Here is a 24,789-nt window from a genome sequence, read left to right as displayed (position 1 = left end):
AAATGAGATGATGAACAGAGCAGAAAGGTGAAACAGCAATTTGCAGATGATGTGATTTGGGCAGTTCAGATGAGTTACAGAATAAACTGGATAAAAAAGAACATTACGACACTGAGTTATGAATTTCATATCAATCATAAGGGCGAGAGCAAGATTTTAAATGAGAGAAAAATGTACAAATTAATAGTATTAGGATGGTGATCAATTCCCAAGAAGGGTTGAAAATTTCAGAAGTGTGCTTTCTAATGATGAAAAGTTCGAAGATACTGAAGTGGATTTCACTGGCAAGTTATCTTTAACAGTATGAGTTGTCTATCTTGGAATTCTCTTACTTTTTTTACCTATTTTGACCTAAGTAGCAAAGACCGAGAAACTAACAAGCAGGGGCCTCACTCTCTATGGGGTCACATTTTAACCTTTTAAGATTCCAACCTTGCATTTGAACAAACATTAGAAAATTCGCAAAAAAAAAAAAAATTTATACTGTCAGTAAAGTGAAAGAACACAAAGTTGTCTCGTTCCATTGCACTGATCTGAAGAATAAAACTTAAGCAAATTTACTATTACTAAATAGATTTATTGCAAAGGCTGATCTGTGGTCATTTCAGGGTTGATTATTTTGCAGATGTGAAATTCGTTTTTATTTTTGGAAAGAGAGAGAATAAATTGTGCAGCAAAACAGGGGAAAATATTGTAGGACAGTAAAGGAAATTCAAAGTAACACAATACATGTAAAGACAAGTGACACAAAGGTCGCTCACCACAGTTAATCCGTTCTTCTTCTCTTCCATCATCTATTCATTCATATCAGTTCATTTCAAATTAGTTCATTTGGCCTCATCATTGTCTGGATGATGATGAGGCCAAACAATTCTGTTCAGTTTGGTGTCTTTTGTTGTGATTTGGTCTTCAGGTCTTCTTTTATTTTGTCCATCCATTTAATTCTGGGCCGCCCTTTGGATCTTTTACCTTTCATCGTTGTATTCAGGGCTTTAGATGGTAATCTTTCTGTTCCCATTCTGGTCACATGGCCAAACCATTGCAGTCTTCTTTCTTGGATTTTGTCTATTATGTCTTCGTTTTCTAGTCTATCCAGTAGAGATACTCCAAGTAATCTTCTTAGCCAACTCATATTAGTAGTTAATAATTTTTTATCTTCAGCTTTTTTTGAGATTCCAGCATTCACTTCCATAGAAAAGTATTGGGAGGACCACTGTCTCACAGATTCTTTACTTTTGTTACTTGTTTGATGTCTCTTGACTTCCATATTTTATTTAGTCGTCCAAAAGTCTGGGAAGCTTGGCTAATTCATTTGTTTATATCTTTTGTAATTTTGCCGTTGTACTCAATTACTCCTCCGAAGTAAATGAAGTTTTCTACCTGCTCTAGATTCTTACTATCAATTTCCAGATTGGTGTTTCTTTTTCCTATTTGCATAATTTTTGTTTTGTCTACATTTAGGTTTAATCCAAATTTTATACATTATTCCTTTATTTTATCAGAAATTCATTGTAGATCTTCAGTGCTTGCAAGTAATGCAATGTCGTCTGCAAATTTTAAATTTGTTACATTTTCCCCATATATTTTGATTCTGGAGTCTTCTTTGTTTAAAGCCTTACTGGTTAGTTAATCCATTAACAACTCTAAAATCACTGTAAAGGGATTAACGGCGGAAGGGGGTAATTGAATGATAAAAGCTAGAATACCGATGATGGAGTTTTGTTCCACGAAAAATGCTAGGGTGGTCTGGCTATTTCATCCACCTCGGCCAGTAGGAAGGTTAAGTGTCATTCGTATGCATGCATAGAAACGAATAGTTTAGTTAGTGTTATTTGGCTAGTATTTGTAAAGCAGTATACAATTGTGTATACCTAATTATATAATTAAAGTAGTTGTCACAGTGGGTAAGAATATGTTTTTCAATGAATTTATTATTTTTATTTTACTGTTACTCATTTATTTTAACAAAACAATGTTTCTAATTTTGTCTTCTTTTTTTTTAAGCTTTTAACGTAATTATTTTATATATTTTTATGTTTATTTTGAATGCGGTGCTAATAAAAGAAAATGACTCGGGAAAAACAACTAAATAGTCAAAAAGGTGCAATTTTGTTTTTCTTACGTTCTGAAAATGAAGGAAGTGAAGAATGTCACAGAACTGAAGTTGTACCTGAAACGTTCTCAGAATGAAAGTGACACATTGGTATCAGTATCAGGAGGAGATGAAAGTGACAAATGAAGAACATCAAAATAATGTAGAAAACACAGAAGGAGAGAAAGAAGTAAATCAAACAAATCTCAAGGGTTTTGAAGAAAATTTTCAATCAGTCTGTATTTACCAGCAAGCAAGCTAGCTATCTCTTATCCTACTGATATAGCAGTGTGGCCAATTTAGTATTAATGAACAATTTATCGAGCATATTTTAATAAATATGCCTCAGAATGTTGGTAAAATCAAAAATTAAAAAAAAAAAAAAAAAAAGAATACATAGAACACAACAGAATATATGTTAGAAACGTAAATGAATCACTTTTTACTGTAAAAATAGGCGAATGGAACAAAGGAGAAATGAGTGTGGCTAATTTTTTCAGAAACCAGCAAAGCAATTTACTGCTTTGTTTGTAAATTGTTTTCTAAGTCAAATAAATAGCTTAATGAAGGGTTTTAACGACTGGAGAAATATAACACAAATCTTATGTGATCAAGAGCGTTCTACAGAGCATATACGAGTGATATTCACATATTGCAAAATAAAATGGAACAAAGGAGAAATGAGTGTGGCTAATTTTTTCAGAAACCAGCAAAGCAATTTACTGCTTTGTTTGTAAATTGTTTTCTAAGTCAAATAAACAGCTTAATGAACGGTTTTAACGACTGGAGAAATATAACACAAATCTTATGTGATCAAGAGCGTTCTACAGAGCATATATGAGTGATATTCACATATTGCAAAATAAAATCAAGTTCTGTAAATAGTCAAATTGATTCTGAATCGATGAAACAAATACAATATGAAGAAAATTATTGGAAAGAGGTTTTAAAAAGAATAATAGCTACCCTTAAGTTACTGGGTAAACTAGGGCTAGCATTTAGAGGCAATACAAATGATATTTTTTTCTGGTTCTTGCAGAAATTATTTATGATGTTTACATTATTTAAGTGAATTTGATGATTTTTAAAACATCACATGAAAATGTATGTCAACTGTGGTTATGGCAGATCAAATTATCTTTCTTACCACACAATGAATTCATAACGTTAATAGCTAATAAAACAAGAGAAATATTAATATCAGAAATTAAGGAAGCTGCTTATTTTGCAATAATAGTAGACTCAATGCCAAACATTGTCCATAATGACCAACTAGCTATTATATTTGGTTAAGTTACCACAAATTCTGACATTAAAGAAACAGTTATTGGGTACATCAGTATTATACAACATAATTCCTTATATTTAGAAGAGGTAGCATTAAAAAAAAATGAGAAGAATTATCTTTGGAGATAAAAATGTGCAGAGGGCAAAGCTATGATAACGCTGCCAACATGAAAAGTGTTTATACAAGTTTACAAGCTAGGCTGAAAAAACACAGTCCCTCTACACATCATGTACCACACTCTAGTCATTCCTTAAATTTAATTGGCAACTATGCTGCAGAATCTTGTCCATAAGCAGTGCAATATTTTTGTTTTATTCAAAATGTATATAATTACTTTTCATCTTCAACAAGAAAATGGAGTATACTCCTTAAATGTTTAGAAAAAAAATCTTTAACAGTTAAAAGACTAATTGGAAAGAGGTGGTCTGCAAACGCTGACGCTTTGAACTATCCATTTCTCCTCATGAAAAACATTTCTAAATTAGAGAGTTCATCATTGGCTGAGCATTTTGACAATTCAGAAACAGCAATTTTAATAGTTGTGTGGGACAAAAATTTACAACGAATAAATGCTATTAGTAAATCTCTACAAGATCCCGATGTGGTTTTGTTGTTAGCTAATAATTTATTGCACTCTTTAGTTGGTTTTATTTTAAATATAAGAAATAATTTTGCTGCTTTAAATGAAGAAGCGAATTTATTAACAGATGGGACAAAACTTAAAGACGAGAAGGAAAGTGAAAAAACAAACAAACAAACAAAAAAAGAACAGTGTGACGAAGTTTCACAAACTAACGATGAGATTATATTACATGGGAAAGAAAATTTCATTGTTAATACTTTTAATATCATTTGCAATAAGCTAATTTTGGAAATTAATGAAAGAGTAAAAAGATATTTAGACAGATATATTTGACATCTTTTAAAGAAACATAGATCAAGACAAGATTAGTATTAACAAAATTTTACAAACTTATGGGACTGATATTGACTCAGAAAACTTCATTGAAGTTAAGCAATTTTTAATAATGATAAAGGAAGAAAATTCTTCAATTAAAAATATATGCACATTTATAAACAATGGGGTGAAGGTCTACTTTTCCGAACATAGAAATGATTTTAAAAATATTTTTAATGATACTTATTTCAAATGCAAGTGCTGAATGCTCATTTTTAGTGTTGAAATGAATAAAAAAATTTAAGAAGCAACTTGCACCAAAATAAAAAAAGTGACATGTTGTTATTATGCAATATTGAATCAGATCTAATGGACTTGATTAATTATTGATGACATTATAGATATATTTGCTAAAACCAAAGGCAGGAAAAAAACTTACTAATTTTTTTAAATTTAAATTTGAACTAATTTTTATACTTTTTTAAATGCAAATATATGTATACCAATACTGTATTATTATTATTTTATTAAAATGAGTTATGGAAATGGTGACTTTTTTTTTCCAATACACTTTTAAAAAATGCATATGAATTTGATTAATTGAAATAGACTTGCTCTTTTGAGGCCTCATATTGATGTTGCGCCTAGGGGCCTCCAAAAGTATATGGCCCTGCAAGCAAGTACAGATAAAAGCAGAAAATAAGAGCAATGGAAATGAAAATTTTGAAGAAGATGCGGATAAAAACAAGAACAAGCAAAAAATAAGGACAATAAGGATGAATTAGGACTATATAATGTTGAAAAAATGCCTGTCAATCCCCCTATAAGTGAGTTGGGCATGTAGAAAGAATGAGTTTAGAAGGAAAGAAAAAAGAAAGGACATATAAAAGGTGGAAAGACCAGATAAGAGAGCATTTAGAATAAAAGGAACTTGAGCTAGATTTTTTTTTTTTTTTTAAATGGTAACCCCATCCACAAGAGGTTGTCAAACTCTAGTACTATCATGGATGGGTAACAAGAAAGAAAAGACTTGGGTAACATTAGATTTGAACACCAAGATTTTACTCTTTAGGAATTGCTTAATGATAAAACTATTCCGAAATACAGCAGCTGAAGGAATGAGCAAAGAGAAAAAAAAATTCTTCTGTACGTATCAACCATGAACAGGTAATGAATAGTTACTCTACATGTTTTGAGAGAAAGAGGATTATGAAATGACAAATTCTGATGAACAGTAACCATAGACATATTTGCAGAAATTGCAAGCAGTAGAATGAATGAGTGGAGTGAATCAATGAGACTGATCATTAATTAATCTGACTACTCTATGAGTCAAAGTGTTTGGGAACTTTTAGATCACTACTCCAAATGTGAATATTCAATGGTTGGATAGATTTGTGCAGAGTTCTAAGTTGTTCAGAGTTATATACAAAGTAATGAATTGTGCAAAGAAGAAAGTTTTATTTATTTTTTTTTTTGTAGGCTGTAAATGCAATATTTATAACATGTTTCTGTCAAAAGAGGTTAGAAGAGAATTTTTATATTACATGATGAGAAATGAGACTGAAAAATAGTTTTTTTTTTGTATGTGTGTGTAAGAAATAAAACAGGACTGAGTTTTATTAACATTAAAATTAACGAAGTTCTCAGCACTCACTGAACAGTGGTTTCAGAGAAAGTAGTCACAAAGAAAGAATATGAGACAAAAAGATGGTGACAATGCCAATATTTGATCTTTCGAGATAATATCTATTATTCGTTCTAGATCACACTTTGCATTTCTTGAGTTGCATGCAAATCCTGTTTAGCAGGAGAACAACTTTCATAAAAACTTTTCAAATGAAGCTGCTAATTTTATACATGCAGCAAGGTTCCTTTCACAAAACTTGGGTTTTTCACCCTGTAGAAAAGATAAAGCAGCCCAAGAATTAACCACCCTATGATAGTTAGAATTTTATTTTATGAAGTAAAGTCACTTTGTCATGATAGACCAATGAGCTTAACATGATAAATGGAAGGTAATGAAAAAGTGAAGGAGTTCAAAGAACCAAATCCTAAGTTAAACACTCAATGGAGAAGAAACTATGAAGAAAGTATTGAATGATTCAGCCAGGAAAGCATGAAGTGAAGATGTCTGCAAGGAGATAAAAATCAGTTCATGAGAGATTGGAGAAGTTCAACAAGCAGTCCTGTAGAAGAAAAATCCAACTCAGAAGTTCATGCAAGTAAGTCCAATGTGTGCTAGAAATATAATGAAAACTGTAATAAAGCCAAGTTATATGCAAAAATGAATTAAGTCACAGTAAGATTCTGGAAAGAATATACAGTTGGCAATATGTTCTGAAGGCTATTAAAAAAGAATAAAAATAGAGGAAAGTGTATTATTGCAAAAGAAATCAGAAATGTCAAAGGTGAAAAAAAAAAGAAGTGGGGTAAAAAATTAGCAGAACAGGTGGCAGATGCCAGATTGGCAAAAAGACCAAAGGTTGATCAAAATATAGATGGCCCTGATACAATTAACCAGAATCTTAAATGACTAAAATACAACATCTGATAATAATAGCAGCCTGACAAATAATGCAAACTTATTTATCTAGTACTATAAGAATATCTTGCAACACCACATGAAAGATGATGTCAGGAACTAATGATGATTCAAATCATCATAATGTTAATTATGGATATAGACCATAATCCTCTGTTCCAGTCTCTATCTATCTAATATCCTCTTTTGAGGTCTACCTGGCCTTCTCTTTCCAGTTGGTTTATATTTTATTATTTGTTTAGGATATTGGGTGTTGGCCATTCGGTTTACATGTTCTATCCAATTTTGTTTGCAATTGTTTAGTTTTTCTTCTATTGATTTTATTTTTAGTTCTTTTAAAATATCTTTTCCTTTTTTGGTCTAATAATGTATATTTTGCAGTTCTTCTCATGAATTTCATTTCACTTGATTTTATTCTTTGTTTATCTTGTTCGTTTCTTGCACAAATTTCATTGCCATATAATAATGCGGGCACTGCTAAAGTATTGTATATTTTCAAGCATATTTCTTTTTATATAATATTTGGATTGAGTGTTTTATTTATCAGGCTTTTAATCCATAAAAAGTTTGAAATTCTTAATTTTATGTCCTTTTCTCCTTCGTATGATACTTCACATCCATGATAATCAAAAGGTATTTATCTGTTCTATTATTTTATTATTAATAACTATTTTACATCTAACTGAAGTTTATCAACAAAATGCCATTGTTTTAGTTTTATCTATGGATATTTTCATTCCAAATTGTTCTACTATGATGCTTAAATTATACATTGCTCTTTGTAAATTGTCTTCCTTATCTGATATTATTACCTGATCATCTGCAAATAAAGCATATTTATTTCATTATTCCATGAAATTTCTATACCTGGATTGTTTAAGGTATTCCACTGCATTAATATAAATACTAAAAAGTAGTGGAAACAGAAGGCATCACTGTCTTACTCCTTGGTTGCTTTTCAGACATTTTTTCATTTATTTTTATTTCACTATATTTGTATATATTTAATATTGCATGTAGTAAAATATTAGGTATATATATTTATTCTTTGTAATATAACAAACATTATATACAGTAAGACCCCGTTTAACGCTGATTCGATATAATGCACTTTTTTTCTGAAGCCTAAAAAGGTGTTAAATATTCCATGATTCGATATAACACGCTTTCTACTCAAAGACTAAAAAAGTGCTACATTTATACTGATTCAATTTATCGCAGTATTTCCCTTGATTTGTATATAATGTGATTATTTCCAAACCAATCAGTGAAAGGTGATGATTCGTCATAGTGCTGTAATTCCACTAAACTCTAAATCTATGTTCGTCCTATGTATTTGTTTCCCCATACATCATGTAGTTCTTCATTGGCAGTGAAATTGTCAATGCTATCAATACGATTTTGAGTGCTGCACAAAATGTTATTTATGCACTGTTATCATCGATATGTCTGCACGGTTAGCCTAGTGGCTTTGCAACCATATGCCTGGGGAGGAAGTGTCCTGGGTTCGATTCCCGATGCCGACGTGAGGCGCTTAAGGATCTTCCTCAGCCATAGCCAAGTTAGCCGGTCTTGGGCATGGACAGCAGGGTTTTTCCCCACAGTTTATCTGGGGTTTTTCATCCCGCAAGCAGGCAAACTGGCCCCGTGAACACACATGGATCTACAGTCATAAATACTTAACCCCCCCCCCATGAGGGGGCTCAACTCGTCCCAATAGGGACGGTGGAGAAAAGGGAGGAAACTCCATATGAATAAATAAATAAAAATAATCGATATTATTGACCAAGGAAATAAACAAAACTTCTATTTGTTCATTAAAAATTAATCATTACTATCATTTTTTAAATTATTCAAAATGAGTGGGTGTAAAGATGATAAAACAAAATTGATATGAAAAAGCATTTAGCTCAACATTAAAATGCAGATGATGAGGTGATTAGAAAACAGTGAACGTCAAGTTGACATTGGAGCCACTTTAAATTTGTCTACTTCTACTATACGAACGATTTAAAAAAAAACAAGTATTCAGCAACCACAAACAGTGATTCTGAAAACGAAGAACCCAAAGAACTTACTACAGATTTCCTCAGCAAAAGTTTGGTGACGATAACTGAAACTGTTCAATTTGCAGTGAATGATTCAGATTTTGAAAGAAGAAGAATTTCAGTATAGCCAGAACCTTTGACAGCACAAAAATAAACTTTGAACATGTATTTCTGTGTACATGTGTGTTATGTATATTTTCCAAGTTAATATAAAAAAAAAAACTTTGAAATTAAAGTAAAACTTGTTTATTCTTGGTCACATGTTCCCTGTCCCTATTTACTATACGTTAAAATGACCCTGTTTAACACTCTTTCATTTAATGCTTTGTCTTCTAGGAATGCATCCTGAGTGTTAATCGGAATATTACTGTATTTTCGAACTTTGCCAATTGCTTTTTCATAATCTATAAACAGAATAGTTTCTAAATTAAATTTTATTTTTTTCTAGTAGTAGTAATAAACAAAAAGCATCTGCTGTAGAGCTTCCTTTTCTAAATCCATTTTGACATTTTAATATTTTTTCACTGTATATTTTTAATTTTTCATTATGTATTCTGCAGTATATTTTGTAACATGTAATCAATAAATTGATACCTCTGTAATTAGCAGGTTTTGTTTTAGCCCTCCCCTTTTTAAATATAGGTATCACTATGCTTGTATTCCATTCTATTGGTATTTGTCCATTTGTATATATTTTATTTAAAATATTTCAGTAATCTGTAATGAAATTTTTTCCACCAAATTTATACAGTTCAGAGTTTACCCCATCTTTGGTTATTTTTTTTATTTTTATTATTTTACTTAGGTTGTATTTTAATTCTTTCATTATTATATCATTTAAAGCATTTTAAGTTTCTGGTGTAATTTTTTTTTTTTTTTTTGATATTAGTATTCTGTCCAAAGATCTGTAAAATAATCCAAGAATTCTTTTAAATCTATTTTGCAAGTTCTTTTATATCTGCATTCAAGTGGTTTAGTATTTTATACGCACTGGGCTTATTTTGTATATGTCATTTTTTAGAAATGATACAAAATTTTTCACAGTTTATTTCTCCGTCTCTTTCTGGTTTCTCTTTTGGCTATTGCTCTTCTTTTTTATAATCAATTTCATCTTAACCATCTTTTAAAGGCCAGCTTTTTATTTTCAGTTATTGTTTTTATTTCATTGTCCCATATATGTAATTTTTTTTATGATATTTTTGTGTGTTCCTAGACTATCATATGCTGCTGATGTAATAATTTCTTTTATATTATTCCATTCTTTCTTTGTCTTCATTTTCTTGTACTTTTTCTTAGTAGTTATTAATTCTCTGTTGGTATAAATTTCTATACTTGAATCATTTAGTAATCTTACTTTGTAAGTAATTTTGTTTCTCTAGTGTTTATTATTATTATTTTTTAACCAATTTGGTGGAAACCTTAATTTTGCCTGCACTAAATAGTGATCTGTGTCTATTTCTATTGCTGCTTTTTCGGCAGCAAACATGTATGAGGTTTGGTACTTTTTCAATCAATAGACTGCTATAAAGTAGTCTATTGATTTTTGTCCTCTTGCACATCATGTATATTTTTATGTTTGTAGAATGTATTCATTACTTTTAAATTATTATATAATTAATGGGTCACTTTCCATTTTTGTTTATTGTTGGTTCTCCAAATTTTTCTATATTATTATTAATTTTTTTCATTCCTATTCTGGCATTAAGATATCCAGCTATAATTATATTGTCTGGATTATTTAATTTTTCATACATTCCTTGTAATTGTCTGTAAAAGTCATCATTTTCTTCTTCTTTTCCTTCTTTGGGAAAAATATAAATCATGTCAATTTACTTCATTACATTATATGAAAATTTGTGACTTAATGACTTTTTTATTTTTTTTGGGGGTAGGTGGAGGGGTGTGTTCATAATAGTTTCTAGCACTGATGTTGAAGAAAGGACCATAAAATCAAACCACCCACAATCAAACTGGCAGAGCATGATACTCTGTATGTGTATATATATATATAAAAACATGACACATCTGAAATGGATATTAGTGAATGACAAATACAGACACAAATACAAACTGTTTGCTGATGATGTGGTGATTTGTACAAAGTGTGATGCAGAAGAAAGACTTGAACAAGGGATGAAAGCTTTGAAAAACAGTGGTTTGAGCATCAGTAGAAATAAGAAAATATGTGTTGCAGTGAAGTAGCAGCAGGAAGTATAACATTATGGGGCACAGACATGCCAGAAATGTTTACATATTATGGATACCTGGATTCAGAAACTCAATAGGAGAATTCAAGGGTGGATGAACTGCAAGAAGGTTTCAGGTATCTTGTGATATAAAAGTACCTAGCAAGTTAAAAGAAAAGATCTACAAAATGGTAGCAAGATCAGCACTGATTTATGGCATCAGTGCTTGCCAATGGCCAAGAGAAGGAAGAAGAGAATGAACGTGGCTGAAATGAGAATGCTGAGGCTTGCAAGTGATATAACAAGATTGAAAAAGATCAAAAACTCACTGATTGAAAGGGATATGAAGGTTCAAAAGAAAGATTCCGGTATTGTGACCACATGTTTATTAAGATAAATAAAAATAAACAAACCCGACAAGTTTCGTACGTCGTTGACTTACATCTTCAGAGGTTAAAGTTTAAACACAAGAAATGAGAAATTACTCAAAATAGTCCATTCTATGATGTTACGGCTGTCTAACTGTTCCTTAAATTAAAAAATCCAAATGCAGAATCTGTGCATGCTAAGTCTGAACAATGCTTGATATTGTCATGTTCTGTTGTTCATGTTCACACTGTCTGAGGTCTGACTTAGGTATATTTTTTTATCAATGCCGACCAAACTTGGTGTAGAATTAGGCCCTGGTTTTTGTTGCATTGTGAAACAGTTTTTTTCAATATAAGACATGTTTATTTTATGCCAGAGTACATTATGGCCGGTGGAAATTGTGTGGGATGCTAGGCCTGATTTGTGTTCTCTCCTTTTTTTGCACATCTTTTTGGTGTTCGTTCATACAAAATTCCTCTGATCTGCCCATCTGGCCTACATAGCAGATGCCACAGGAATAATGAATTTTATATACACCTGGTTTTTTTAAAGGGTGATGCGGAGGTTTTGGGGGATGTAGAAATCTTGATATTTTTTCTAGCGGAAGAAAAGCAACTTTAATGTTATGTTTGCTTAGTAATTTGGCCAATTTGTCTGTAACATTCTTGATGTATGATAGTGTGATTGCGTTCTTGAAAACTTGCTTTTGTGAGATGCTTGTAGGTTTGTTGATGATTTTCTTGATTATCTTAGGTTCAAAACCATTTTTTCTGAGCATCTGTGTTAAATAATGTAATTCTTCATTTCTCTCTTTTTTTTTTTTCTGTGCTGGAAATATTGTAAGCTCTATCCCTCAAGGTTTTTATTAAACTTATTTTTTGCCTGGGGTGGTGGTGTGAAGCCGCATTAAGAAATGTTCCTGTGTTGGTGGGTTTTCTATAAATGGAGAAAGATTATCTATTATTTTTTTCATTGATTTCTATTAGGATGTCAAGAAAAGGAAGTTTTTTATGTTCTTCTTGTTCCAAAGTGAATTTTATGTTGTTGTGTAGATTATTAAGATAATCTTTAAAAGCAGTGAGTTCCTCTGTTGTTCCTGGCCATATGATGAAACATTGTCAACATAATGAAGCCAAATTTTCGGTTTTTGATGATAGCTGTTTAATGCATTATTTTCAAAATTTTTTATATATAGGTTAGCTAAAGCTGGAGAGCCCATTGCCAGTCCTTTTTGTTCCCAAAATTTGTCTTGATACATGAAAAACATTTTTTATGCAATGTTATATAGTTCTACAATGTCCGGTGGAAAAACGTCTTCAAGGAGATTCATTGTTTCATTTCTGGGAGCATTGTAAACAGGTTAACTACATCCAAACTTGCCAAAATGTCTGAAGGTTCTATATATATCCTTTACCTTCTCAATAAAATGTGCACTGTTCTTAATGAATGATGTTGTTTTTCCTGTGTGTGGTAAAATCACGTTAGTGAGGTGTTTTGCAAGATTTGAGGTCGGAGAGAGTCTCTTTCATCCACTATCGGTCTTAAAGGAGTATCTGATATGAAGGTTATCCAAGTACCTGGGATGATTAGGGAATCAAAGCTGAGGTGGTTTGGCCATGTTAAATGTTAAGACAAAACATGTGGGAAGGACAATGCTAGAGATGAAACCATCAGGCAAAAATAGTAGGAGGAGATCTAATCAATGCTGGTTGGACAGTTTGAAAAGAGACTTTCAAGACCTTGAACTGGAGAAGAACACAGCCCTAGACAGAACTGAATGGAGTAGGGTGATCCATTGCAGCAACTTGAGTAGCAATGAAGCTGAAGAAAAAGAGGAAGAATGTAGAGAGATTATTAATTGATATTAATGATTTGGAAAATAATTCATTTTTCATTTTTTCTTGCATCTTCTCCATGTAAATTTGGGCACATTGTGTTGGAATAAGTAATGACTAGTCCATGTCCTGAAGAGAAATCCAGTAGATTCTTACTATTATCACCAGTTTTGTTCTTTTTGCCAAAACATTTCTGTATATCTAGTATTCATTTTCTGCTCTACTTTTCAGATCTCAAACAAAGACCACTTTTCCATTCACTTTACATAAGCAGCCTTTCCAATAACTCGACAAATTCCTCCACCTCTTTAATAGAACATTCTGTGGGACATTCCCAATTCGATATCTGAATGGCTAACTACTTAATTTCTTGCTAGCCAAGCAATTTCATCTTTATGTTTGGTGCTGAATGCTGCTGCTACTTCCTTTCCTGAATATAAATAACATTCCATATTTATTATTTAGCAAGAGTTCACCTGTTCTAGTCATGGTCTAGTAACACGAATTATGCTTACATGGTACTACTATAGTTCTGACAGTTTGACTTCTTTTCTATTAATATTTCTTATTTTTTCCTATCTTCAATTCTAGCAGACTTTTCACTATTTGCACTGGCTTGCCAATGAAAATGTGGAGGGGGGGAGGGGGAAGGAGGGAGAATGTTTATTAATGTGGCACATATCTAGCACTGTCCAGAATATTTTGCCACGTTCATGATATGACTCCAGTATTTTTACCAGTATTTCGATGACTTTCACATTTAGTACTTTTTGTTTATTAAGGAGGCATCCCATCTGGCATGAAATTTTATTATGCCATGTCATACCATCGTGTTTGTTTCAGGTTCAAGCCAACATAGAATATAACTTGGTCAGCAAAGTCCCAACATGCATACACATCCTTTTGTTTTTTCCTCTGTGGATACCTTTTAAGCAGGTACACCATGTGAAGGGGAGGATTGGACATTAGACCAAAGCAATGGTGATTCTCCATGCTTTAAAAACTATATAGAGGTCTCCTCTCAATTATCTGGATTTGACCCTTCAGCACCACTACTTATTTCATTATTTATTTGATATACTGTCTCATTTGATAACATTTGAATAACAAATTTTATCAGATAAAATTAACAGAATCTGTTATACATTTTGATGAACTGTATGGTAAGTTTTTGAAACTTCCTTAAATTTTTTACTGTTTGCTATAAATTTGGGGTGGATCCATAATAGCTTCCATTTTAGAGTAATGACCAAACAAGATAAAATGCTACTATTGCATTCACTTATTTAATACAACCATTATTCCTTGTAGGAATAGCAGCTATTAATTACCAGGTAACCAAAAAAGTTTGTGCAGTTTTCAGTAGAGTTCACTACAATGACTTGTTTTATTCTGTAGTGGTTTGCAGAATGCAATTTTTTACATGCATCATAAGCAACAGGTATGCATTAGTCAATCAGTGCACTCTAACTTGGTGTGTACTCTTTTTCTGTGCCTTAGAACCCTTTTCAAATGTCAGTTGAACCTGGTGTACTTTGGACTTGTTTGCTTTAGGAATTTAAACTCGGTCTGAAGGCTTCAGAAGCATCCTGTAAGATATGTGTGGCATTAGGAAATGATGTAGTAGCAGAATGTATGTGCAGAAATGGTTTAAAATTTGTTTTGGTGATGAACCCTCCACATTCAGGAAGACCCTTCATTATTGATTATGAAGAATTGTGTGCTGGAAATAATTCTACATTAACATGTCAAGAGCTTTCACAAATGTTTAATGAGTGGTGAAACAATTCATTTACATTTGAATCAACTAGGAAAATCATGGAAGCTAAGCAAATGGATCCCAAATGAATAATCATATGACAATCAACTTCAAAGGCAATCAATATGTTCATCACTTCACTTTATAAAAACGAGCCATTTTTGGATTTCTTGCTTGCTTGTGATGAAAAATGGATTTTGTACTCTAAAGCGAACTCATCATTGGTTGTCAAACGATCCGGTACCACACACACTTCTAAGGCACCACTTCATCCCCAGAAGACTATACTTTGTGTGTGGCGGACTGGAGCCAGTACTGTTCACTACAAGTTTCATGCTGCAAGCCAAACCATTATGGCTCAGATCTACTCAATGCAATCTGGGCGTGTCCGGGTTGAACTACTTCAGAAACAGCCAGAACTAATTCATCTGAAGAAAGTGCCATTCTTACAGGACAATGCAAAACCTAATACTGCAAAACTTACCAGTGAGAAGATTTGTGCTTTAGAATGGGAAATACTTCCTCATCTTCCTTATTCCTCTGACATTTCTCCAAGCGATTATCTTTTTTTTGGTGCTAGACAATCACATGCAAAATAGACAGTTCCACAATGAAACAGAGATTAAGGCGGAGGTTGCTAGGTTTATTACTTCTAAAGACCAAATGCTTTGTAAAAGAAGAATTTACAAACTTATATCTCATTTGGAAAGAGTTGCAGATTGTGAAAGTGCCTATTTTAATGAATAAAACATTTTATGAAATTTTTTGCAGTTGTTTAATTTTTATTATGGAAAACCACATGAACTTTTTTAGTTACCTGACACCTTTGTAGTTTGAAAGAAACTGATACACACATAAGATAATATACAGTTGTTGCAATTTTTTTCTTCCACAAATGACTGGTGTCATACCATCACTGCTTTGGTATTCCAATTTTCTTTTTCCATTTCTTTTATAGCTGCATAGTATGACAGTCTGCTATTGTCCATTCAATTTAGATATTTTAACTGTTTTTGTTTATATTTAATTATATAGTAGTTCATTGTTTTATATCCTTGTTTTACTCCTTGGAGGTGTAACGAATAATAATAATAATATTTAGGGATTGTAAATTTCTTCATTTGTTTTATGGTCCTACTTGGTATATCCAACTGTTTATCTGAGAAATTTCATCTCAGCAGTTTGAATCCGTTTTTCTTTTTTATGGTCTATGTTTCATTTTCATATAATAAAGTTGGTTTAGACAGGATGTTAAACATTCTGATTCTGGTGTGGTTTTGTAGCAGAGATGGCTTAAATATATTATTTATTATGCCATTTATTTTAACAATATTTGATATTTTAATGTCCATATCTTTTACATCTTCACATGATAAGTCATATCCCAGGTATTTGAAGGTATTTATTAGTTCCAGTATTTTATTATTATCGCATTTTTACTTCTTTTTGGGTTTTCTCCTTTGAAAACCATTATTTTTGTCTTTAGTTTGTCTTTTGTCTCATACTGTTTTGAAATGTAGATCAACTTCTGATGTAGCTAATGCAATTTGATCAACTGCAAATAATAGTGTATCTATCTTTATTTTCATACCAAATGGGTTATGCTGTTTCCAGATTGTTATATATAGGAATAACTAGTGCTGCTGCTTTTTTTTTTATTTTTTTAAACAAGAGCTTGGAGTTTTTCCACAGATCCAGACCATGTTAAAGAATTTCAGGAGTCTTTCATTAAAATTTTGTTCACTTGCATTTTTGCACAGTTTCATTTTTATATTTTCCTCTCCTGCTGTTTTCCTATTTCTCATCTTATTTAGTGCATTATTTAGTTTTCATATTGTAATATTTTCTGTTAGATCTTTCTTTGTAGTATAAAATTTTGCTTCTTTATTATCTATCATCAGTCCAGAGATTCTGAAAATAAGCTATCCGTTTTTCTAAATCTATTGTTTGTATTTTTACCTTTTCTTTTATTTCTCTATTGATGAATTTTATTATTTTATAGGTTTTTGGTTGTGGCTTCGATATATCCGTTTCTGTTACATAATTGGTCCATCTCTTTCTCATTGCTTTTTTTTTTTTTCCTTACTTCTCAATTTGCTATTGCAAAATGAGAAGTAAAGTTTGTACTCTATTTTTACTTCTGTCTTGGAATTTAGCCATTTCTTTTCTATTTCTTTGTCCCAATTTTGTAGTCCTCTTTTTCTATTCCATTCACTCTTTACTTCTAAGCTTTCTGTTGCTGTGTTTTGTCAGGATTTGTTTCAGATTTTCCCATTCCTCTTCTATGTCGTTTTATTCATGTATGATTTCTGTTTTTCAATCAGTGCATTTCTGATACTATTGCCTAGTATCAGATATATCCTTTTCTAATGTAATGCAAAAATTTTGCAACTCATTTTAGAAATTATGGACTTTACAACCGTGTTATTAAATAACTATTTTAATTTCCTGACATTTCGACCTTCATATCAAGGTCATCATCTGGAGTATATACAGATACACAAGAACAAGCTGAGTTACATTTCACACAATATGCTAAAGAAACAAAGATTTGATCACCGGTTATTCTATTGGCATAATCTCTAGTGGGAAAAAAAAAAAAAAAAAAAAAAAAAAAAAAAAAAAAAAAAAAAAAAAAAATGATACAGATAAATAGATATATATTGAAAGTTTATTTTCCACTTGGTTAGAGTATAATAAATTTAGTTTAATCCTTTATCCCTTAATGCATAACATTAGACATATCCGCAAGGAGATGTGTTTTGCATTATAGGAGATACTAAGATAGGAGTGTTGGTAGCTTGCTCCACCTTTGCAACGAGTTGCCCTGGTGTTGTATCACCTTAACCCAGTCCTGGAGATACTTTCAGGTGCAAACTTTGTTTGCTCACACTTGGATAAAGGATTAAACTAAATTTATTAAATAGATATATAGATATACAGATATATAGATACAGATAAAATTAAAAATTAATTATTTAGAAACTACATCAAAGCTAAATTCTATTTAAGATAACATAAGAGAAACATTCTTTCATATAGATAATTTTCATACAGTAACAATGGTGTCCTATTTTTAACATGACAATTTTTATATTAGATTTAAGATTCTGGATTATCTACAGTTCTGTTTATAGTTCACTCTTAGGGAGAAAGGTTCTGTGGGTAGAATATGTGCCTTCCACATGCTTGCAATTTTTAGACCATCATTATTGTTCAAATTGAGGTGGTTGATAAGAATCTCACAGGCTTCTTTAAATTTGTGTTCATACCATGTTTTGGTGTGATGTAAACAACTGGTGAGATTCTTATATTTGAATTCTATGTAAAGTGTTCAGGACATGATCAGAAAGGCCCGCTTCACCTAGTTATTATATTTAATGTGTCGTTTATGTTCATTTTGTCTGATAGGAATTGTGTCCTGTTCCCCTATATATGGTAACTGCAGGTGCAATAAATACGGTATACTTCATGGTGAGCCAGCGGAGGGTTTCTAAACACATTTTATATGCTATGGTATTTGGGATGAATCTTAAACTGCCAACATTTTAAATATAACAAAGCAATAACAAGTAATTTAACGAAACATGAATCAACAGCGGTGAAATCATTAAAATCAAATCCGAACATCGTAATGACTAGAGCCGATAAAGGATGTGCCATCGTTATTCTAAACTGAACCACATATTCAGAAAAAATTAATCTGCTAGTCTCGGACAACAGTACATACCAACTTGTTAACTATGACCCAACCAATAGAATAAAAAAGAAAACAGAGAAACTACTTAAATCAACTACTACATGGCCCGAAGAAAGAGTAAAAAATTACTTCAGCACTACGCTCGTTCCCCGAGAATTTACGGCTACCAAAAAACACACCACTCCGGCCGATAGTTTGGAACACTGTGGAATGAACCTTATGAGAACAAATTGAAGATTTGTGGGTTGCAAAAAATTGGTTCATAGACGGAAAAGGGGTGATATGATTGAGACATTCAACTTACTGAAGGGTTTCTATAGGATTAATCCAGAAGATATTTTTGAGAATTGGACTGGTGGTGGGAGGACTAGGGGCCATACATGGAAGCTGAGCAAGAATGTGGTTAGCAGGGGTGTTAGAGCTAGGTTTTTTACTTGGAGAGTGGTGAATGAGTGGAATAAGCTGCCAGAGTCTGATGTGGGTGCTATGACCGTAAACGAGTTCAAGACAAGGTATGATGGATATTGTGTGAATGTCGAATAGTTGTTCTTGACATGATGTTAGGGTCTCCCTCGATGAGTCTGTTGACTCCTTGGAGTTGCCCGAAATAATAATAATAATAGTCAAAAGGTATAGACACTCTGAATTATCACCTAGCCAAGAAATTAACAGTAACACTCAAGAAGTTGGTAGGTCATTCCAACTCCTATATCAGAAACACACAACACTTCATAAACACAATCAAAGACATTACATTAGAAAAAGATGATTTATTAGTCAGTTTTGACATCTTTGCCCTCTTTAGGAATGTCCCAATCAATGACAATTCTTCTTTTACAGAACAAATTCCTGTCAGATATCATGGTGCACTTTGCACATGTATTACGTTCTGGTTATTTTGTATGGCAAAATGCTTTCCACCTACAAAAAGAAGGTACAGCCACAGGCTTGCCATTACCCCCCCCCCCCCTGTCCATTGCTAACTTTTATATGGAGCATTTTGAGCAACATGCTCTAGATTCCTCTCTTTTAAAACCCGAAGTCTGGCTTAGATACATCGACGATGTTTTATCGTCGATGTATCTAAGCCCCATGGCCGGCAGACGCTACCACACTTTTCCTTAGCCACCTAAACAAACAACACAAACACATACAGTTCACAACTGAGATTGAAAAACAGAGCACACTTCTGTTTCTAGATACACTTGTCACATGTCTTCCTTCTGGCAGACTTTCCTTTACTGTTTACTGGAAATCGACACATACTGGCCAATATATATACACATAAACTTCGGGCCATGTAGTAATTGATTTAAGTAGTTTCACTGTTTTCTTTTTTTTTTTTTATTCTATTGGTTGGGTAATAGTAAACAAGTTAATATGTACTATTGCCCGAGACTAGCAGATTCATTTTTTCTAAATATGTGGTTTGGTTGGGTGCCGTTGGCATCAGGGGGCATAGTCCCCCCTAGTATATATATTAAGTATATATATATATAAATATATATTTTTTTTTTCCCACTAGAGGTCATGCCAATAGAATAATCGGTGATCAAATCATTGTTTGTTTAGCATACTGTGCAAAATGTAAAAATCAGCTTGTCCTTGTATATCTGTATATACTCCAGATGATCTGAATATGAAGGTCGAAACGTCAGGAAATTAATATAGTTATTTATAACATGGTTGTAAAGTCCAGTTTTTAAAATGGATGCTGACCACCGTGCAATACTAAAAGAAAGGATTTTGCAACTCAGTTGATATTTTTCACTTTATTTTTAGCCATTTCGGTTGAATTGAATTTTTGCCAATATCATATAATGATCAGAGTTTAATTCACATCCTCGATATGCTCTTACATCTAGGATTAATTTCGCTAATTTAAATCGCAAATATGGACAGGATATCTAATATTGTAACTATATAAATGAAGGGAAACTAGGCTAAGTGAAGTTGCATTATACTTTATTCCCCAATGACTGTCAATTCAAACCAATTTATTATTTATAAAGAATACATATTTTCCCATAATAATAAATTTAGTTTAATCCTTTAACTTCCAACATATTTTCCCAAAAGCAGGTATAATTGATCCTGTAACAGGATTCAAGTGTTGGCCCCCAATAAAAGTGGTATATGATAAAATCATTCCAACTTTAGTTTTAATTTCACTGCATTGAAACTAAAGTTATCTTATGAACAGCTTGATAATAAAGAAATAATATAATAACCACATTATTATCACGGATTATAAAGTATATGAATCAGTTTAAATAAACTAATTATTTCTTTATAGTGCATAAGGTGAATACTCAATAAATAATCTACTTACCACTTTTTTCTTCTGAAGTTCTTCTTTTCTGCCTCTTGCACTTATTTAGTATTTCTATGTCACATCTAGGAAGAGCAGCAATATATTCTTCCAAATCAAAATCTCTGAAAACATCAGCACTTAATGAACTAGTGATTATAAACTTGTTATAAAGAGGAAATTAAAATCAATATAGTTTTATTATTATTACCAGTATATCATGATAAAAAAAAGGGGGGGAAGGAATCAAGAAAAAAAAAAGTCTTCAGTTTCAAGGAATACTAACAGAATCGGTTTGTAAAGTTGAAGTAGCAGAAACATTACAATGTTCAAGTCTCTAGAATTTTCGATTTTGAAAAAGAATGTTTTTGTTTAATTTCAGATAATTTTGGTAACTAAATTTTGCAAAATGTTATTACGTTTCTTCCCCATGCAGTCCCAGGACTCTCTGCAGGAGGCCATTTCTCATTATATGAATGTGAATTTATAAGCTACAATATTATATTGAACTCAATGTTTATCAGAGCTCAGTGTTATACTACAGCTGAAAGTATGAGATAAGTGCAAATAAATCACTATTTAGCATCGTTATTCAATCAACAACTGATGACAATATAATCCACTTTTTTTTTTTAAATGATAATTCCATATACAACTGGTTATTCAACATACAGGACAGTATAATGTGGAAAGGAAGAAAGCTGAACAACAACAAAAAAAAACTTTAGGTTTTTTAAAAAAGATTTAATGAAGAAAACTTAATTTTATGTATTTATAGTTGAACAGTGAATGACTGCTTAATAACCACTACATGTGCTTCAAAAGGTTTAGAGAAGAGCAGAGGAATTACTGAAGTCAATTACGAAGAGACTATGGAAACATTTCTGAAAAATTCAAGTAGCAAAAACATCTATGTGAAACTGAGCAAATGGGTGAGAAATAAGTTATTCATTCATTGAGCAAACTTAAGTTCTCTATGTACACAGCAAAGTATTTTTTGGGTGCTAACAGGGACAATCTTTCCCTAGAATGTGAGAACAATATTCAATGGTTACAGATTTGCGATTTTATGAAGTTAATAGTTCTTACCAGTAAATAATGCCTTAAACAAAAGAGGAAACTTAATTTCTAGAATGGTAAAGAGGTAATTATTATAATATGGTTATACATAAAAAACCAAAGATTAGAGTTATGCCAAAAGAAGAAATCCCTTAATGGCATAAACTCGTTAAGAAATTCAAGTGTCAAAAGTAAGTCTAAAAGTAAAAGAATTATTTTTTGCAAGAAACACAGGCGAAAGTTTAAGTTTTAATAACACTGAATTAACAATGTTATCAAAAACTCCACTGAAGAATGGTTTGGAGATCAGCATTTAGGGGTGTAATAATGGACACTGATGTAGTATAAGGCATTGAATGAGAAATAGGAGTTAGTGTGTGGTCGACAACAAAATTGGTTTTGTGATGCAATGTAGAGGGTCAATGATAAATACAGAAGCATGTAGATGTAAGAACAGAGCCATGTGGCACATGACTATTAGTTGCCAACTTCGAGAACAAAGATCCATCCACCATGACATACAAAGTGCAATGAAAGAGAAAGCTGACAACCCAGTTGCAGGAATTAGATGATAGCTCACGTGATGGAAACTTCCTAAACAGACCTTTGTGCAAAACATGATCACATACCTGAGAGCAAATACTTGATATTCTCAAATTTTCCACTGCATATCTCTCAAGTGGGTGATATAAGCAAAATTTCCTGAATGACCAGCAATAGAATTCATACTGGTGATTATTTATTAGTTGAGATTTCCGGGTAGAACAGATACAGATGGTAATTGCTATTTCCATTACTTTGGAAAGTACAGAAATAAGAGAAATTTGATGGTAAGGATTTTTCATCTTTCTTAGAAACAGGATGAATATGAGCAAATTTCCAGGCTGCAAGATAGATACCAGAGTCCTTTCTTTTAGTGTTGCATGGTGATCAGCATTCATTTTAGAAATTATGGACTTTACAACCGTGTTATAAATAACTCTTTTAATTTCTCGACGTTTCAATCTTCATATTAAGATCATCATCTGGAGTATATACAAATATACAAAGACAAGCTGAGTTACATTGCAAGTAAGCTAAAGAAACGATGATTTGATCACCGGTTATTCTACTGGCATGACCTCTAGTGGGGAAAAAAAAGATTACAAATTAATTAATTAGAAACTACATCAAAGTTAAATTCTATTTAAGATAACATGAAAAAACATCTTTCTTATAGATAGTCTTCTTTCAGTAACAACGATGTCCTATTTTTAACATTACAATTGTTCTTTTTCATTTAGGATTCTCGATTATCTACATACCTATTTATAGTTAACTCTTAGAGAGAAAGGTTCCATGGGTAGAATTATGTGCCTTCCATATGCTTGGGATTTTTAGACCATCATTATTGTTCAGATTGGGGTGATTGATAAGAATCTCACAGGCTTCCTTAAATTTGCATTTATACCATGTTTTGGTGTGATGTAAACAACTGGTGCTTTTCGAGTCAATTCTATGTGAAGTGTTCAGGGCATGATCAGAAAGGCCAGCTTCATCATAGTTATTATATTTAATGTGTCGTTTATATTCCTTTTGTCTGAAGGGAATTGTGTGTCCTGTTTCCCCTATATACAGTAGATTACAGGTGCAATAAATATGGTATACAAAAATACAACTGAGGTTGTATTTTTGTAGTATTCTGTTTATTTTATCTGATGTCCCTTTAATGTAAGGAATGGTTAGAGTTTTATTGTAGTGTGATTTATCTTTGTTTTTTATTGAGGTCTTGTAGAGAATTTTGTTAGTATTGTTGCTGTAACCATTTTTTAGAAAAGTATTGCTGATAACTTTAAATTCATCTTTCAGCGCTTGTTCATTGGAGCAGATCTTCAAAGCCCTGTTTCATAGAGTATTAATGACACTAGTTTTTGTGTTGGGTGGTAGGAGTGTCGGTTTCCAGTAAAAAGTGAAGGAAAGACTGCCAGAAGGAAGACGTGTGACAAGTGTATCTAGAAACGGAAGTGTGTTCTGTTTTTCAATCTCAATTGTGAACTGTATGTGTTTGTGTTGTTTGTTTAGGTGGCTAAGGAAAGTGTCTAGACCTTGGCGGCCATGAGACCAGATCGCGAAAACATCGTCAATGTATCTAAGCCAGACTTTGGGTTTTAAAGGAGAGGAATCTAGTGCATGTTGCTCAAAATGTTCAATATAAAAGTTATATGGTTATAAAAGTTAAAGAAAAGTTATAAAAGTTATACAAAAAGGCACAGCCATGGGCACCATTATCCCCCCCTATTGCTAACTTTTATATGGAACATTTTGAGCAACATGCTTTAGATTCCTCTCCTTTAAAACCAAAAGACTGGCTTAGATAAGTTGATGTTTTCACGATCTGGTCCCATGCCCACCAGACACTCTCCTTAGTCAACTAAACAAACAACACAAACGCATACAGTTCACAATTGAGATTGAAAAACAGAACACACTTCCGTTTCTAGATACACTTGTCACGTCTTCCTTCTGGAAGATTTTCATTCACTGTTTACTGGAAAGTGACACATACTGACTAATATATACACATAAACTCCTACCACCACCACCACCCAACACAAAAACTAGGTGTCATTAATACTCTAAAAAACAAGGCTTTGAAGATCTGCTCCAATGAACATGCGCTGAAAGACAAATTTAAAGATTTCAGCAATACTTTTCTAAAA

At 32.2% G+C, this 24,789-nt stretch overlaps 1 protein-coding gene across 1 annotated transcript in view; it reads right to left on the bottom strand.

Moving 5' to 3' along the window:
* LOC150102779 (uncharacterized) overlaps nucleotides 1-24,789 on the bottom strand; it is a 316,217-nt gene that overhangs the window by 61,411 nt on the left and 230,017 nt on the right. Inside the window, exon 7 of the mRNA XM_090398740.1 lies at nucleotides 21,053-21,156. Coding sequence (XP_090254866.1) covers nucleotides 21,053-21,156 — 104 coding nt within the window. The remainder of the gene's footprint in view (nucleotides 1-21,052; nucleotides 21,157-24,789) is intronic.

The sequence above is a fragment of the Typopeltis vanoorti genome, chromosome 10 (genome assembly GCF_054136105.1).
Source record: "Typopeltis vanoorti isolate ZY-2024b chromosome 10, IOZ_Tvanoo_1.0, whole genome shotgun sequence".
NCBI classification, from domain to species: domain Eukaryota; kingdom Metazoa; phylum Arthropoda; class Arachnida; order Uropygi; family Thelyphonidae; genus Typopeltis; species Typopeltis vanoorti.
The sequence above is the reverse complement of the archived record's forward strand: the minus strand, read 5'-3'. Positions and strand labels throughout refer to the sequence as shown.